The sequence below is a fragment of the Catharus ustulatus genome, chromosome 8 (genome assembly GCF_009819885.2).
Source record: "Catharus ustulatus isolate bCatUst1 chromosome 8, bCatUst1.pri.v2, whole genome shotgun sequence".
Taxonomy (NCBI): Eukaryota; Metazoa; Chordata; class Aves; order Passeriformes; family Turdidae; genus Catharus; species Catharus ustulatus.
This window is the reverse complement of record NC_046228.1, coordinates 30,536,706-30,551,652: the sequence shown is the minus strand read 5'-3', so window position 1 is coordinate 30,551,652 and position 14,947 is coordinate 30,536,706. Positions and strand designations below refer to the sequence as shown.

Genomic DNA, 14,947 nt, shown 5'->3' with positions numbered 1-14,947 from the left:
TGAATTTGCTGGATGATGAACATGGAAGCTCAGCTGTATGTGTATCCTAACGCTCGGTAGAAGTCTTAATTTGTTCTTTATACACGGCAACATTTGTACAGATGTAACAGACAGTGTCAAAACACCTGGCTTTTATTTTCCTATCCTTTTTGAATCAGGTTAAACTGTAAACAATTTCATTTTCAATCAAATACTGCCAGCTAGAATTACTCCATTCATGCATCACTGAAAACAAAAAGGGTATTTTACCTTAAGTATGGATTTTTCATTTTAAACCATGTCACTTTATACAGAAACCAATAGCTGGATTCAATGCACCCTGATTAGTTATGTAAACAGATAACCCCCCCCAAAAAACCCACATTGACAGAGTGAATAAGTTGGTTCCTTCATAGAATGGAAATTAAAATCTTTCCTGACATGAGGTTAATGTGGTCAGGAATACAGAGTGTGGCACATAAATCCATCTAGGAGGTGTACAAATTGCACTGTATCTGAATTAACAAAGTTATGCATAATGAAATGCACAGTTTAAATTCATGCTAGAAAGCATTTATCAATATGAAGTGGCAGCCTACTGGCAACCGTAACAGTTAGGTTCTGCGCCACAACTTATGGCATTATAGATAACTATTACATATGGCATACTTTAAAACCCTGAAGGATTGTGTTACTTGAAACATTCTCCAGGCAGTCATTTGGTTTGAAACATTGGGAGAAAGACTAAAGAGCTCACCATCTTATACCAACTATGGTACCTTTAACTTACATGAAGTAAATCAGATATGACGTGTATTTCACAGTAACAAAGTTGCTTAATGCCTTTTCTCCAACGGTAGGATTGTGGTAAATGTTTCTGCCCTCAGATCACCACTGTCCTGGTGGCTTTCCCTTTTCTGATGTTTGGGTAACTACACTGAGCACTTTTCCTGGATTTTAACTATTCATCAGTCCTTTCAGTATATCATCAGAGAGTTCCAGTAGCGGGAGTTCAGGGGATGGGATGTCCAGGGGAGGAAGATTGGGTATTGGAATGTCCTTTGCCTTCCCAGCAGTTGTTGCAAACTTCTGCCAAGTTGCAGCTGAAGAAGCAGATTCTGAGTGCTGCTGCAGACTCCACAACTCTGACTTCTCAACAAAGTCAGTGTCTACATCCAACTCCTTGTCTACTGGAGATTTTTGGAGTCTAGCTCTTTCTGCTTTTAACTGCTTATTCTCTCTCCTTAATCTCTCGTTTTCAGCTACAAGAGATTCTATGAGCTGCTTCAAATCTGCAATTTTGGTTGCCTGCTCTTCTATTATTGTTTTGTCATCTTTTGGTGTTTTACTTCCAATACATGCTTCCACTGGCTCCTTTTTTTTCTGAAGCAGAAATAAAAGTGTATCTGGGTCCCTGTCAAAGACACCCCGAATATCCTGTGAATGTTTCTCTAAGGAAGAGCTGTATTTCTGAGCAACAGGAACCAGTATGTTTTGATCATCAGAGTCTTCAGCAGATGGCTTGTAAGAAGCCTGAAGATGTCCAACTGCTTCCTTGTCAGCACTCTGCTGGGCTTTCAGCTTTTCCTCCCTCTTTGCCCTTTTCCACCTCTCCTGGATGAGCAGTAACTGTTTCATATGACTATCTCTTTGTAATTCCAGTGACAGCTGAGCCTGAGTAAGAACAAGATTAAACAATTTAGATGGTGATCCCTAATCCCACCCAAATATTCACACACATTGAATTACATGTGTGTAAATATTTACATAAACAGCATCACCACATGCCCGAGGGGGGGAGCTTTTCTTATTCAGACATTAAATCCAACAGGAAGTGCTCTCTGCTTGTACAGTGCAACAGATTCAGGTATGTCAAATTTAGCACAACTACTGGTCCTTTTGTTTGTATAACCATTGACCAGGCTACAGTACCTCTGGGCAGAGTACCCAGAGTTTAACTGACCTATGACCAACACCAAGAATGAAGAGATTCACTTGGCATGCACAGCCATGCTCTGGCTTAACAATGCTAACTTTTGTACAGTTCTATGATGGTATCTGTGTAGAGATATCATTAACACCCAAAATGAAGCAGCAGATTGCTCCAAGGCCAGGTATGATCCCAAATGATTCAGCCATATTTAATGAAGGAAGTGGCACAGTGGTTATTAACTCACCTGGGTGAATAACCATTTTTCTACAAGAATGACCCGCTGGAGCAAAGACAGATGTCTGATCTCCAAGGGTTATTTGATTTCATAATACTGGCTAAATTCAAAGCCTGCTGGTGCAAAAGTCCTGAGCACACTACACTACTACATCTACAGACAAACTTGTGCAATGAATAAAAAAAAGTGTCAGGGCTGTTGTTCTAGAGATGCTCCACATAAACCTGGAAAAACTCTCTACGAAGATTAGTATTACCACACTTGTGAAACTCCTGGTGCAGTTGCCAAGAGTTCAGAAAATTTTGCAGAGGCAAATGCCCAGGAGGGGTGTGATCAGACACAGTGGGACACATGGGCACGCCATGGGGCTGTGGCTGGTTCTGGCATCTGCCACGCTCTGGTCTCACCTGCTCCGAATGGGTCAGCTTCATCGCATCTGTAAGGTACCCTGCAGGACAGAACATCCATCAGCACTTACAGCACAGCTGAAAAACCTGAATGCTTCCAGAAAAGCTAAGAGAAGCCTTCAGACCTGTGTGCTCAATCCCCACATAAAGGCAGCAGTCTAGAGGGAAAGTATTTACCAAGTTACAGTGGCTGGAAACACCTGCTGTTTTTCAGAAGTCTGAAAAAATTACTCTAAGACGTTGTAATACACACTACACCCTTCCCATGGTATCATGTTGGCTTGGGTCACTCCAGTTTGTTTTTAGAACAGCAGCAATTTCCAGAAAGACTTTGAGCATATCTTACTAGTGCTGAAAATGACAACGTATGAGAAATTCTTGACCAAATTTAGAATGATGCAAGACAATGGCAGAGAACCACCAGACAAAGAAAAGCAAGAAATATCCAGTGTATTTTTGGGTTTTGTCTTGGCATATGAAGTGAAAGAAAACAGAAAGTATGTATTTTAGAATGTAAGTGCAATCCCTCATCACTCTGAGTATTCATAAATTCATAAGGGCTCTTGATGTGGACTGAAAAAGAAACTCACATTTTAAAAACAAAAATTTTGCAAGTAACTAGACATTCTACAGCAGGACCATTGAGGCCAACTCCTGGCCCTGTACAGGACACTCTAAGAATCCCACGTGCCCAAAAGCATTGTCCAAACACTGACCTCAAGACAGGCTTGGTGCATGCAAATCTAGAAACTGATTTTATGAGCTGAAATGTGAGAAATAACGTACTCACCAGCAGCTTTTCTGTGACAAGAAATTGCTTCTTCGTATTTCCCTGCTGCCAACAAGCGGTCCGCTTTTCTGCTTTGCTGGTGAGCCTTAAAATTAGGAAAAGAGCATTACATCAATGAGGGTTAACAGACAATAGTTATACCTGTCTTAAAAGTAACCAGTACATCTGAAAAACCTGTACTGATTCCAGTTTTCAGGCTTTTAGGCTCAGATCTTCACTCCCTTCCAAGCTTTGCAATTGAACTTTTTCAATACTACCTTACAAGAGTCTATTCTGGTAAGAACTGAAATTTGTTAATGCAGCAAAACTGGTGTGTACACAACAAAATGCTTTTGAAGCTGTTCCTCAGAAAGCACGTGTTCTCCTTTTAGGCAGGTACTTACACAGTGATGTAAAAAGAACATTAGGCCAAAAGAAATTATGAGAAGTTGTAAGTATTTTGGACCAATTTGCCTGGCAGAATGCAAGGTATTTGAATTGTTGTATTACATCTTACAGCTGATTTGACATTTTCTGCTGCCCCATGCCCAAGACATTTTGCCTCTTGGGTGAATAACTTGCTTTTTTTTGTCTGCAGCTTACACAAATTAATGGTAGCGGCACAGCCATAGTAAAAAGTATCAAAGTCACGTTGTTGCTGTACATCAGTTAAATCTATACTAGTATTTGTAAACCACTAATGTAAACTGCCAACACAGACTAAGGTTGCTGTTGAAAGCAAGCATTTGATGCAAGTATTTGCATATGCTCAGGGAGAAACTATTGCATAACCAGCACTGCAACATTCATGAAAGCAAGTCTTTTTTGTCATTACTACAAGACATGGATTTTATGGCCCTTCCTCCAAGACAAGCTGTGTAATGTGAAAGGCTACAAGCGCTAGCTGGTGAGACTGTCAGTCACACACACTGTTCAGGACTGCTTTACTACATGTTGAGCTTGAAGTAAATGGACATCAGGTACTGATACTTACATGGTACTGATATTAACATCCATTTAAAATACAAGTCCCAAAATGCAGGTCAGTTTGTCATTTTTGTCTGCCAAGTGGAGTTATGCCCTACTAGTATAATGGTAAGTTCACTGTTGTACCATAATCTTAACAGCTCTGACACCACAGAAGAGAACAAATTGTACAGAAAGCACTTGTTTGGGCAACAGCTGTTGTTAAGCAATACCGGGCAGTTACATTGCTCCATAAAGACATCTGGCTTTCCTAAAACTGATTTCATATGCTAATATGGTATGTTCTTAAAAAACCTAAAACACAGGTCCTTGATTCTTCACAAGAACTATTCTTTATTATATTCTTCTTCCTCACCTTCACTGAATCCTCAGAGCATTGTCAGCATTTCCCACTTCTTCTACCCTTAGGTTAAATAATCTTAGAAGGGGGAGAGTTTTTCTATTGGAAAATCATCTGTCTTATGGCCTTTTCCTATGGACTCCTACAAATGATATATGCCAGAAAGGTAACTTATTTCCCGTTGATAAGAACAAACGGTATCAGCATAGCTAGAGCAATGACCTTGGTTATTCCTGGCAGCTTGTCCCATTACAAATTAGCTATGTCATGGACATAAAAACACCTGAGCTAGTTCTTTGCAAAACAATTTTTCAGTAAATTAGTATTGATACAGCTACTTCTGCAAACTGCATGGGCAGGTCTAAAAAGAAACAGGGAAAAAGGAAACAGAATAGCCACAGACAGAAGAGCTAAGAAAGCAATTCAACAAGTCAGAGGACAAGTTCCATTTAGTAGTTTCTACATATAAGAATCTGAGTCTCATTGTTTTCAAAGATTATTCATGTATGTTTTAAACAGCTGGAGTATGATCTTATTCAAATCACTTAAGCACATGCAGAACATCTGAAGGCATTCAGTTCTTGTTTGATTGAGCAATTAAATTATTTCCATTCTCAATTAACTTCCAGTGAAGCTGAAAGGAGTCTGAAGAAATTGGGCTGAACTGTGAATAGAATTAGGAAAACAACAGTCCATAGATGCTGGCAAAAATAAAACCTAGGGTCCTCTGATGACAAGGTCACAATGCCTTTCTTGCCCTTACATCAAAATACACATGTCAACAGATTTCCCAATGGAAACAACAGGGGCCACACCAGAAAAATCCCAGTTTTAAGCATAGCCCTGTGCTAGACATTTTGCAGTCAGTCAATAGGGATTCCTATTTTTCTATCTTTTCCTGAGAGGTTGACAAGAAAATACTTGCTCATTTATTCTAACCCGTGTTTGTTCCACTTAGTTGATTGTGGAAGGACCAAGGAATTTCTCCCACTTTCACGGTAACTTATTTATCAACAAACACTTGAGGAAATTAGTAGTGCTGTTTCCTAGCAGCATGTGATGAAGTTTCAACAGAAGTAGATGCTTACTAGCCATTATCATGGATGAGCTGCTACATCTTGTCTGCTCTGATGGTTTAGTCTTAGTGCTCAGTTACACTCAGCCATGCAGCTTCCAACCACTGTTTAGTGTATCTATTTTAAACTTGGAGTGGTCTGTATCCCATTATAAAACTGGCAATGGAAGAACTGGTCCTCTGTCATAAAGAGAAGACTACTCTCAAGTTTATCCCTGGTCTGGTGTCATGATAGAGGAAGGTATTTACACAACAGCTCTGGAGCTGTAGTGCTGGTTCCCAGCAGATTCAAGCAGGATTGCTTTGACTTTGGTCTTGCTGCTGTGATTACAGAAACACCTGCTGCTTGACTGTACTGTGTTTATAGATCTGATTTCTTTTTCCTCTTCCATTTGCAGTGCTGGAAATTAATGCAGGATGGAGTGTAAGAATAATTATAATTTATTAACAAGCTATAGAATCGAGAAGGGGAAGCAGGTTGAAAACTACTCTCAGATGTCCCTCCCAACCCTGATGAGCAGGAATTCCCACCAGGCAAGTGGACAGGTGTAACAACTTGACTCTTGTAAGAGGAAACAGGTGTGAGTAAAGGATGGCCAAATAGTTTCCTCACCTTGCTCCAATATACTTGGTACTTGAGAGATTTGTGCAAGCCTTACTATATGACTTGAAGTGCTCTGGACTAACTGTGGAAGGTAAGGTAAGTGTTTTCCTGTATGCTTTCTAAATGTAGTGAGATGCTGAGAGATGGTACTTGCTTTAGTAAGTTTGTACTGCTGTTCTAGGGAAGTGTTCTTATTTGATCTTTCCACCTGACTAGTCCAAATCATTGCCTATGCAATCTCTGAATAGCAGAATAAACCCAAATCAATCCTCTAGAACGGCAATGAGAGTCTCCTCTTCTCCTCTTTACCTACAGCTTTCTTTAACCAAAATTTAATGCTCCGCTTCTTTTTTGGTTTGTTCCCCACTACAGACTAGATAATGAGGTGACTGCAGGCTGTGAGAAATGAAGCTATAAGGCCCCCTTGCCAGATTTATTACTGCTCCCTCAAAGGAAAAAATAACATTTTCTTTCTAGATATAGCATGCTGTTACAACTTAAAGGCCTACCACAGTGTGATTCTGGCTTAGGTTGCAGGGATAAGGAGGGAAAGCTGCTACTCTTCCCATACAATTCTAGTTGATGGCTAGCTATTGTGGAAAGGAGAATAACAGAAAAAACCCCTGTTTGAGTCAACAGTATTTTTAAAAGGCAGATGTAGCAGTACTCTATTTGCAAATAGAGTAGGCCTACTGTCCTCTCCTAAGAGCAGTCATTTGCAACAGTAGTCCTGTAGCCAAGACAAGCGTGTTTTGTTTTTCTCTGTTCTACTAATGGGAGCAGCTCTTCACTGGACAAAGCCATGCATAAGATGTTAAGCTCACAGCCTTCTTTGTATATTACAAAGGACTCACCAAAAAATTATGCATTTTAATGGGATTATGGAGCACACATTACAGAACTTTACTTAAAGTGATGAAGGCAGAGAAAACCCAGCTGCTAAAATGATGGGGCCTGAGGAAACTACAAAGAAGTTTATGTTTGTAAATGTTTTAAGTGAAACCACTGTTTGATGCTGCTATCATCCATTTTATGATATGGACTGTGCATACCAGTTATTCTTGCCAGAAAAGATTAATACCTGTGCTGTCCTACTGCTGAAAACAAGGGGGGAGGGTTTTTGAGAGATGAGGGATCTATTTTAGGATTTGTTTCCTTAAGGGATATAGGTCTCATTTCTATTTTGAACAGTCAGAGTGCATATTGCATTGCTTCTCTATTATCCAGAAGAGTGCTAAGTGTTTTTCATGTGGGTGTTTACAGCAGCACCCCCAAAGGATGGGATGAGGTGGTGCACCATTGCTCTTCCTGCACACACTCTGTCAGAGGCTACACCAACAGAAGCCTCTTTCAAACCCATTCTTACCAGGAAATGGTGAATTAAGAAAGGTTTGAATGTTTATGTCCTCATATTCAGTGAAAAAATGTAATGAAGAGAGAATGCAAGTACAAAATCTGATCTGAGAGGTCCGAGAATAAACTATGGCCATTCACTTATTTTAAAAAGTGCAATCTTGATCAGGGTGACAACGGAAAATGCTTGTATTTACTGGCAGTTGCACTAAAAGTAAAAATAATGAAGAGTTGTACTGCAACATGCTAAATAATGAGAATATATTTGCAGTAAAACTGAAGAAATGATAATGGTGTGGCTTTACCAAGAGAAGCAAGCCCCCATTTTTAAATACTTGTATTGTGTAGAGAAAGATGACTAAAGATCAACCAAAACATGAATCCATTGTGGCTGTTCAACCAAGACCACTAGTTACATGTTAGCTCAGTTTTCTGTTTTTGAAAGCCTGTAGTAAGGTTGACAGGATAATGACTCAACTGTGTAAATTATAGTTTAATGTTTCTATAGAGCAAAGCAAGTATGTGACACTATCATGAGAATACTAATGCTGAGAATACAGACTCCTCACTCACTTTGTATTGAATTGTAAAGATGTTGAAGTTCAGCTTACATGTAAGCAATAGTATTAGACTTTAAATATACGGGCAGACAAGCAGCCAGTTGTTTAGGCAACCCCCATTAATTGACTGAATAGCTCTAATTGACTACGTGTGTGTTCCCAACATATTCCAATAAAATGGTTAGTCTGAGTTCCTCACCATGCAAATGCAATTAAAATATCTGGAATGAACCCAACTGCAATCATACTGCTCAGTTTAGGTGGAGTCTTCAAAACACCATACAGGCAGAGCTGCAGCCCTTTCCCTGGTCACCTGCACCTTCATTAAGGTGTGGTATCCTTTTACCTACTGCATAGTCAAATCAAGCTCATTCAGCTCCTTTTCATCTGTTTAGTATGATAAAAGCACTAAATGCTTCAACTTGTTTTTTAGAGCTGCTTTCAGACTCACAGAATTGAATAGGTTGGAAAAGACAGTGCAATTGAGTTCAGCTTATGACTGAACACCACTCTGTCAACTAGACTACAGCATTGAGGCTATCAAAAGCTTTGTCTAGTCTTTCCTTATCCAGGGATGGTGACTCTACCACCTTCCCCAAGCATTTTGTGTGCCTACAGTTCTCAGTGCCTTTGCAATGTTCTTGTCCCTGTATGTATGTGTCACAACTGGTGCTACACAAGTCTTGCTAACTGGAGGTTACAAGCTAAGCAAGAACCATTCCATTGCCCTGATAAATAAAACCAGTCTAGGCTGCTGTATGTAGCCATAAACCACAAAGCTCAGTTGCTGTAACAGCTTGAGCCAGCTCTCAATAGGAGTATCTGAACCATTACAACAAATTGTCCAGTAAACAAGCTTCCAAGAGCAACGGTTTCAAAACAAGTGGGGCAGAAAAGCTTCAGCTGTGCCTTCAGTCTGTCTCACCAGGCTTCTCTGAGATGGTTTCATTTGGGTCTTTAAACTGCAGGTCATGCTTACTCAGAGCTGAACTCTGTGGCCTGATGACAGGCATGTAGTGCCAGTGTGACACAACAGAAAGGCACTGCTGGTAGGTACCCAAACACGGGTACAGTGAGGAAGTAATACCTGTTAACCACCCATCACTTAGCTAATTATGTTCTTGAGTGGGAGCTGCTGCAAGTTGTTTTATGTGCCAAAAGGAATAGTTTTGTGTTGTGCTTTTACAGAAGTTACATGCCTGCACACAACACTGTCCAGCTTTTCCAAGGTTGCTATTAAGCTATTACTGATCTGGCTGTTCACCTGAGTATCTGATGCACCTCCAGCCACTTTACTCAGATATACTGCTGCGTCTAGGGATTCACACCCTTCGGTTCTCCCATCACTGTGGGAAAAACAGACTTTGTGTTAGGCATGTCCATCTAGTGATACTTCCCCTTTTGCTACCTTACAAGCTTGTTCTTTCTAATTTGAGTTCAGAATTGAGTGCATCTGCCTTTTTTGGTTTCATTTTACACTGGAAGATCAAGTATAGCAGCTGTCAGGTTAAGATTTTTGAAAAAATCCAAGAAAAAAAGTGGGGTTCCATGGATGTTTCTGTAGATTAACATAATATTCCTGGTTTTCCAATGAAAATAACAGAAGTGGAGCTGGCATTAAGTCTCAAATACATTAGCATGTGTGATTTAAATTCTCTGGTCTCTAGTATAAACTTTCATAGATGTTTTCTCTTTTGTCCTCTTTCACATCCATACTGCATATTGATTCTGCTTGTCTTTTGCCTTTGTGTGGATGTAGTGATACCTCACTTAGAAATAATTTGTTAAAGTAAGCCACTGATTGGCTTGCACTGGAATGGTTGCTACCAATGGCTATCAGCATTAATATTAAAAGCTTTCATTGTGTAAGATTCTTGGAATACACATTTTGTGCTATTCTCACTCCAGCTACTGGTCTGTGCTTCCTGGTTTTCACTTAAACAGCAGCTCTTCCAGCTGGGTCCTTTATGCTTCAGGAAACTCAGAGGTGATAGATATTCACCAGATTTTGGACTGTATTTTATTACAAACCATACAAATACTACTACCTTGCAGGAAGAATGCAAGGTAGAGGTGGTATGGCTCCTTAGCTACAGGACAATACTGAGCTGTTCAAGTAGAATCTGCAGAATTATGAAGTCCTGGGTGTCAAACTCGGTTTAAGGAGCAACTTCTAGTCTCTTCCTGAGGTTAATACTATTTGCCTCACTTTTACTGTGTTACTTTCAAGCTCCTGACAGTCAGCATGTGGTTGTGCTTCTTGAGCTGTAATTTTTGCTCCTACACCTAAGGGCAAAATTATGTCTGGATGTGGGATCAAAATTCTTTGCTTAAATCAGATGGCAGCAAGAACTGCCCCTATTTTTACAAGACAAAGTAAGATCCAAGTACTGTGGTAAGTTCTAATGAAAAGCCTTAACTGATGAAAAATCAGTTTTGTGAAAATTGGCAAGCCGTGATATATTGGAAGAGGGAAAGTATTTTGTATTTAAGCCATTGATAGCAATTAAATAAGACTAATGATTACTGCATCCAAAAATCACTTTGTAGTTTAGGGGTTGGGTGATTTTGTGGCTTTGGTTGGTTTTCCTTTTTTTTTTTTGGTAGCTTTATTTTCCTCACTGGCATCTTTGGGAAAAGTTGTGCTTTTCCAATTCACAGAAACTAGATTTAGGTAAGAGAAGAAATTTATGGGAAAAGAGAGTGCAATAGGTAACACTGGATAGTATCAAAAACTTAAATGAACATTCTTATTTTGGAGGTTGGCACCTTCCCTGAATGTTGCTGTCCATCTGAAGCTCCACAGCAGAGAGGGGCTGTGAACAGAAGAGCTTTGCAAAACTTTAGTTACTCCTTCCTGTTTATGTCCTTGTAAAAATGTAGGCATGTTATAAGCATGATACTGTACACCTTCAACCCCCTTATCATGAAGAGTTTCCATGGTGCTTGACACAACCCAAATGGACATGTCATTTTTCTGTATATGATGATCCATGACTATATTGCACAGCAGTTTCAAGAAAAGATTTTGTATTTCAGGACACTCTCAGGCAGTAGCAACATATTCACAGGCAAATTCATAATTTTGTGTATGAAAGCATGTAAAGCAACTCTTTTTCCTGTATCATCCATTACACAGAGGTGTCTTGACCTTATTGTCAGCCTGGAGCTAGACAGGCATGGTAACTGCACACTCCTGCTGTGGTTGCACGATCATAAACCAGGCATTAGTCACAGCCATGTCACTCCTACAATCCTTCTAAGTGGTCTCAGTAAGAAACATTACTGACTGGTGATATTGCCAAAAAAGTTGCTAATTTCTGAGACATTTATTAGTGAATATACAATTATAATTTTCTCTTTAGAATCTTATGCACTAGATCTACTCTTTAAAAATGTTTTTACAATGTCTATGAAATAGCTATAGTTTAGCCCTCCTGTATTACCATGCCATAAGTTTGCTGGAGTTTAACCTCATGATATCAACAGGTTACAAGAGCTTTCCTGCTGTTCCTTATTTCAATTAGTCTTTCAGTAGACAGAGTAAAAAGTGAGATAGTGTGATGATAATTTACCCAGAGTGGTTCTGCACCATTGCACAAATAAACCACCTTCCTACCATAGCATCAGCCCTAATTCCATAGGTGGTCTGCAATGACAGTTGTATAAGTCTTTGTGAAACTAGGGAGAGCAATCCAGAAATACCTGACTGACTCTGTAGGCAAGGATTTGTCAGGGCTGATGCCATCCTGACATAAATAAGCTTTAATTAAAACCTAAACTGACACAAGTGTCTAATGTATGCACGGCAAACAAAAAACAATTCCTGGATCAAACTCATTCCTGGAAGCAACACAGCTGTATTCTCAGTGTGCTGCCTCTAGTTAACTGGACTGTTGGACCAAAGCTTGTTTTCTAAGGGAAAGTTCTGTCTATCACCAAGATACAGCTTTGGTAAAATCCACAAGGCAGCAGAGAATTAACTCTTCTTGACCTAGATCTTGCCCATGGGACAGAGACCCACAGATCTACCAATTTAGACTGTTTAACATCTGGTTAGCTTTTGTGAAGAAGTGATTTTTCAGACCATCTGCGTTTCAGTTAAGGTTCCTTAGAAATTTAGTTTAAGCAGAGCAAATACCGATTTAAGGTTTTAAAACATTTCACCTTCCGAAATTAAAGGAAGCACTTAACCAGCAGTGAGCCCTGGCAAGCCCCTAAAACTCTTGAATCTCTCATGGATATGGCCTGTGTCCTCTAGACCTTTCCTCTAGACGCTTCCTTCCTGAACTTCTTTGTCCTTTCGCAACGCGCTGTCCCCACACCCGCTCCGATGTGGACAAGCCGGGGCACGCACCCCGGGCTGGTTCCGCTCCCTGCTCCCGGCACGGACAGCGCTGTCCTCGGCGGGCCGGCTGCGAGCGCTCCCCCTCCCTCCCCGGAGCCGCCTCCGGCCCGGGCGGCCTCGGTGCCCGCTCCCGTCCGGGCAGGGCCTGACACGAGACCTGAACAGGTGCTTGGGGCGAGGGGGACAGAAGGGCGGCAAGGTTCAGGTTCAGGCTGCGCCTCTCCGCCTGGTTACCTGGGGGTAGGAGCCGAGGGGTGTCACCCTCTCCCCGCTGTCTGAGCGGCGCGAGCAGCGGCGGCACCGGCTGACCCGCCGCGCCCCCCTTCCCCTCCACTCCCCGCGCTCACCAGGTTGAGGGGCCCCTCCATCACTTCCATGGGCGGCGGGGGCTGCGGGCACATGGGCGAGGGGCGCTGGCCGGTGCCCGCGGCCCGGCGCGTCCTGGCCCCAGCGCGGGGTGTAAACACGGCGGCCGCTTCCGCCTGCCCGCGAGAGCCGCGCCACGCCTCGCGAGACTACGGGACCGCGTCGCCGGGGCAACGGGCGCCGCGCGCCTCGGCCTGGAGGGCAAAGGGGGTTTGTGAGGAAGTGGGGAATGAGAAGGGTTCGTTCGCCGTTCCCATAAGGGTGTGCCAGTCAGCGAGGCCGCAGGAAAATAAAAACATCTCCTTCCTTGCTTCTTGGAGGAGTTAAACCCTAAAATACTGAAGAAAAAAAAGAAGATATAAGGAAATGTTAGAATCATAGGGTGTGTTGAGTTGGAAGGAACTCATCGGGATCATCGAATCCAGTTCCTGGCCCTGCACAGGACACCCTGAGAATCACAGCATGTGCCCAAGAGCGTTGTCCAAATGTTCCTTGAGCCCTGTCGGGCTTGGGGCTCTGAGCACTGCCCTGGGGAGCTGTTCCAGGGCCCGAGCACCCTCTGGGGGAAGAGCCTTTTCCTGACATCCAACCTCAACCTCCCCTAATTAACCTCCTGCCGTTTTCGTGAGGCTGTCAGTGGTCACGAGAGTGAGGAGACGAATGCCTGCTCCTCTGTTTCCTCTTACAAGGATGTTGCAGACTGCAATGAGGGCTCCCCTCAGTCTCCTTCAGGCCAAACAAACCAAACAGCCTCAGCTACTCCTTGGACATTGCTGCTTATGATCTTGATTTAAAGTATTTCAGCACTATGGTTGTTCTGTAAGGATGATTGATTCTGCAGAGAGACTTCTAATCCAAGTTTGTGGACATGTGTACATGTTTACCTCAACTTTACCATAGCTTTTGAGAATCTTCTGTAACATCACTGTATAGGAGGTGCTGAAGTATGATCTAGGTAAACAGACAGAGATGGACTGAAAACTGGCTGAGCTGCCAGACTCAGAGGGCTTGCTTTCATTATGACCAGTGTCAGAATTCCACTGGGGTCCAGTACCCCAAGATATGTTACTGGGTCCAATATTATTTAATGCCTTTGTAATCAGTATTACTTAATGTCTTGTGCCATCCTCCTGTGCTGTTATACTGATGATGAGCCTGCTGGGGCTTTTCTGAAGGAAAGAATGGGGTGTCAGTGGGGAAAAGTGTCCCCACAATGGCCCATAGAGGTTCTTACTGCAACGCCAGTTAAATAAGGTGTAAAGAAACACACATGGAAATATGAAAGTCTAGTCAAAACCTTGCCTTGGAGTAAGTGACGTGACTCTCAAAGAGTAAGAAATAGTTGTGTTCAAGTTGCATCATATTCTGTGCAGTATGAAGTCAGCATTCTGAGGTCTTTAATAAATGTCAGGAGGATATAATTCAAAATAATGGCTGTAAGCCAGCAGAAGGCTGAAACTGACATGTGAAATTTGTGTACAGTTGTACACGGATGTCAGAAGCTAGCTGCTATGCTGTCAGTCTGAAACCTCTAGAGCTCTGCACCCAGTCACTGCCACACAGAAGCTTAAAAACCAGCATGAAGACCAGCACTGGGTGAGTTTAATTGAAATGCTTTAAAACAAGAACGATCTTGCTCACTTTTTGGCTATATTCTTGCTTTTTTCTCTGACTTCAGCTTACTGTGATAGCTCTTTCTTCCAGAGGGTGCAAAATGTGAGAGTAATGAAAAAGGCTATGCTACTAAACACTTCTATCCCATGGAAGCTCAAAAAGTTCCAGGTAGAGACTTAAGGGACAGATACCAAGGGCTCTGATGAGGGGTGGGTGAGATTCCTGTGGGGAAAAGCTCCCCAGCAGACTCATGGAGCACTAAAAGTGCAAGGGCTCCTCATGGCTTTTTAGTGTGGAATTGGAGTGCATGGAAACAGGGGACAATGGCAGTGGTACTAAAATTGCCATATCACCATGGATGCACTAACATCACAGTA

The 14,947-nt window shown here is 41.9% G+C and overlaps 1 protein-coding gene across 1 annotated transcript; it reads right to left on the bottom strand.

The window, feature by feature from the left end:
* Positions 1-116: 116 nt before the first annotated feature.
* Positions 117-13,048, bottom strand: NRBF2 (nuclear receptor binding factor 2). The gene is made up of 4 exons (XM_033066176.2): positions 12,938-13,048; positions 3,345-3,429; positions 2,555-2,595; positions 117-1,653 (listed from the first exon to the last, which is right to left on the bottom strand). Exons 1-4 carry the CDS (start codon positions 12,989-12,991, stop codon positions 937-939), a joined length of 897 nt encoding a protein of 298 aa, XP_032922067.1. The 5' UTR covers positions 12,992-13,048; the 3' UTR covers positions 117-936.
* Positions 13,049-14,947: the final 1,899 nt, after the last annotated feature.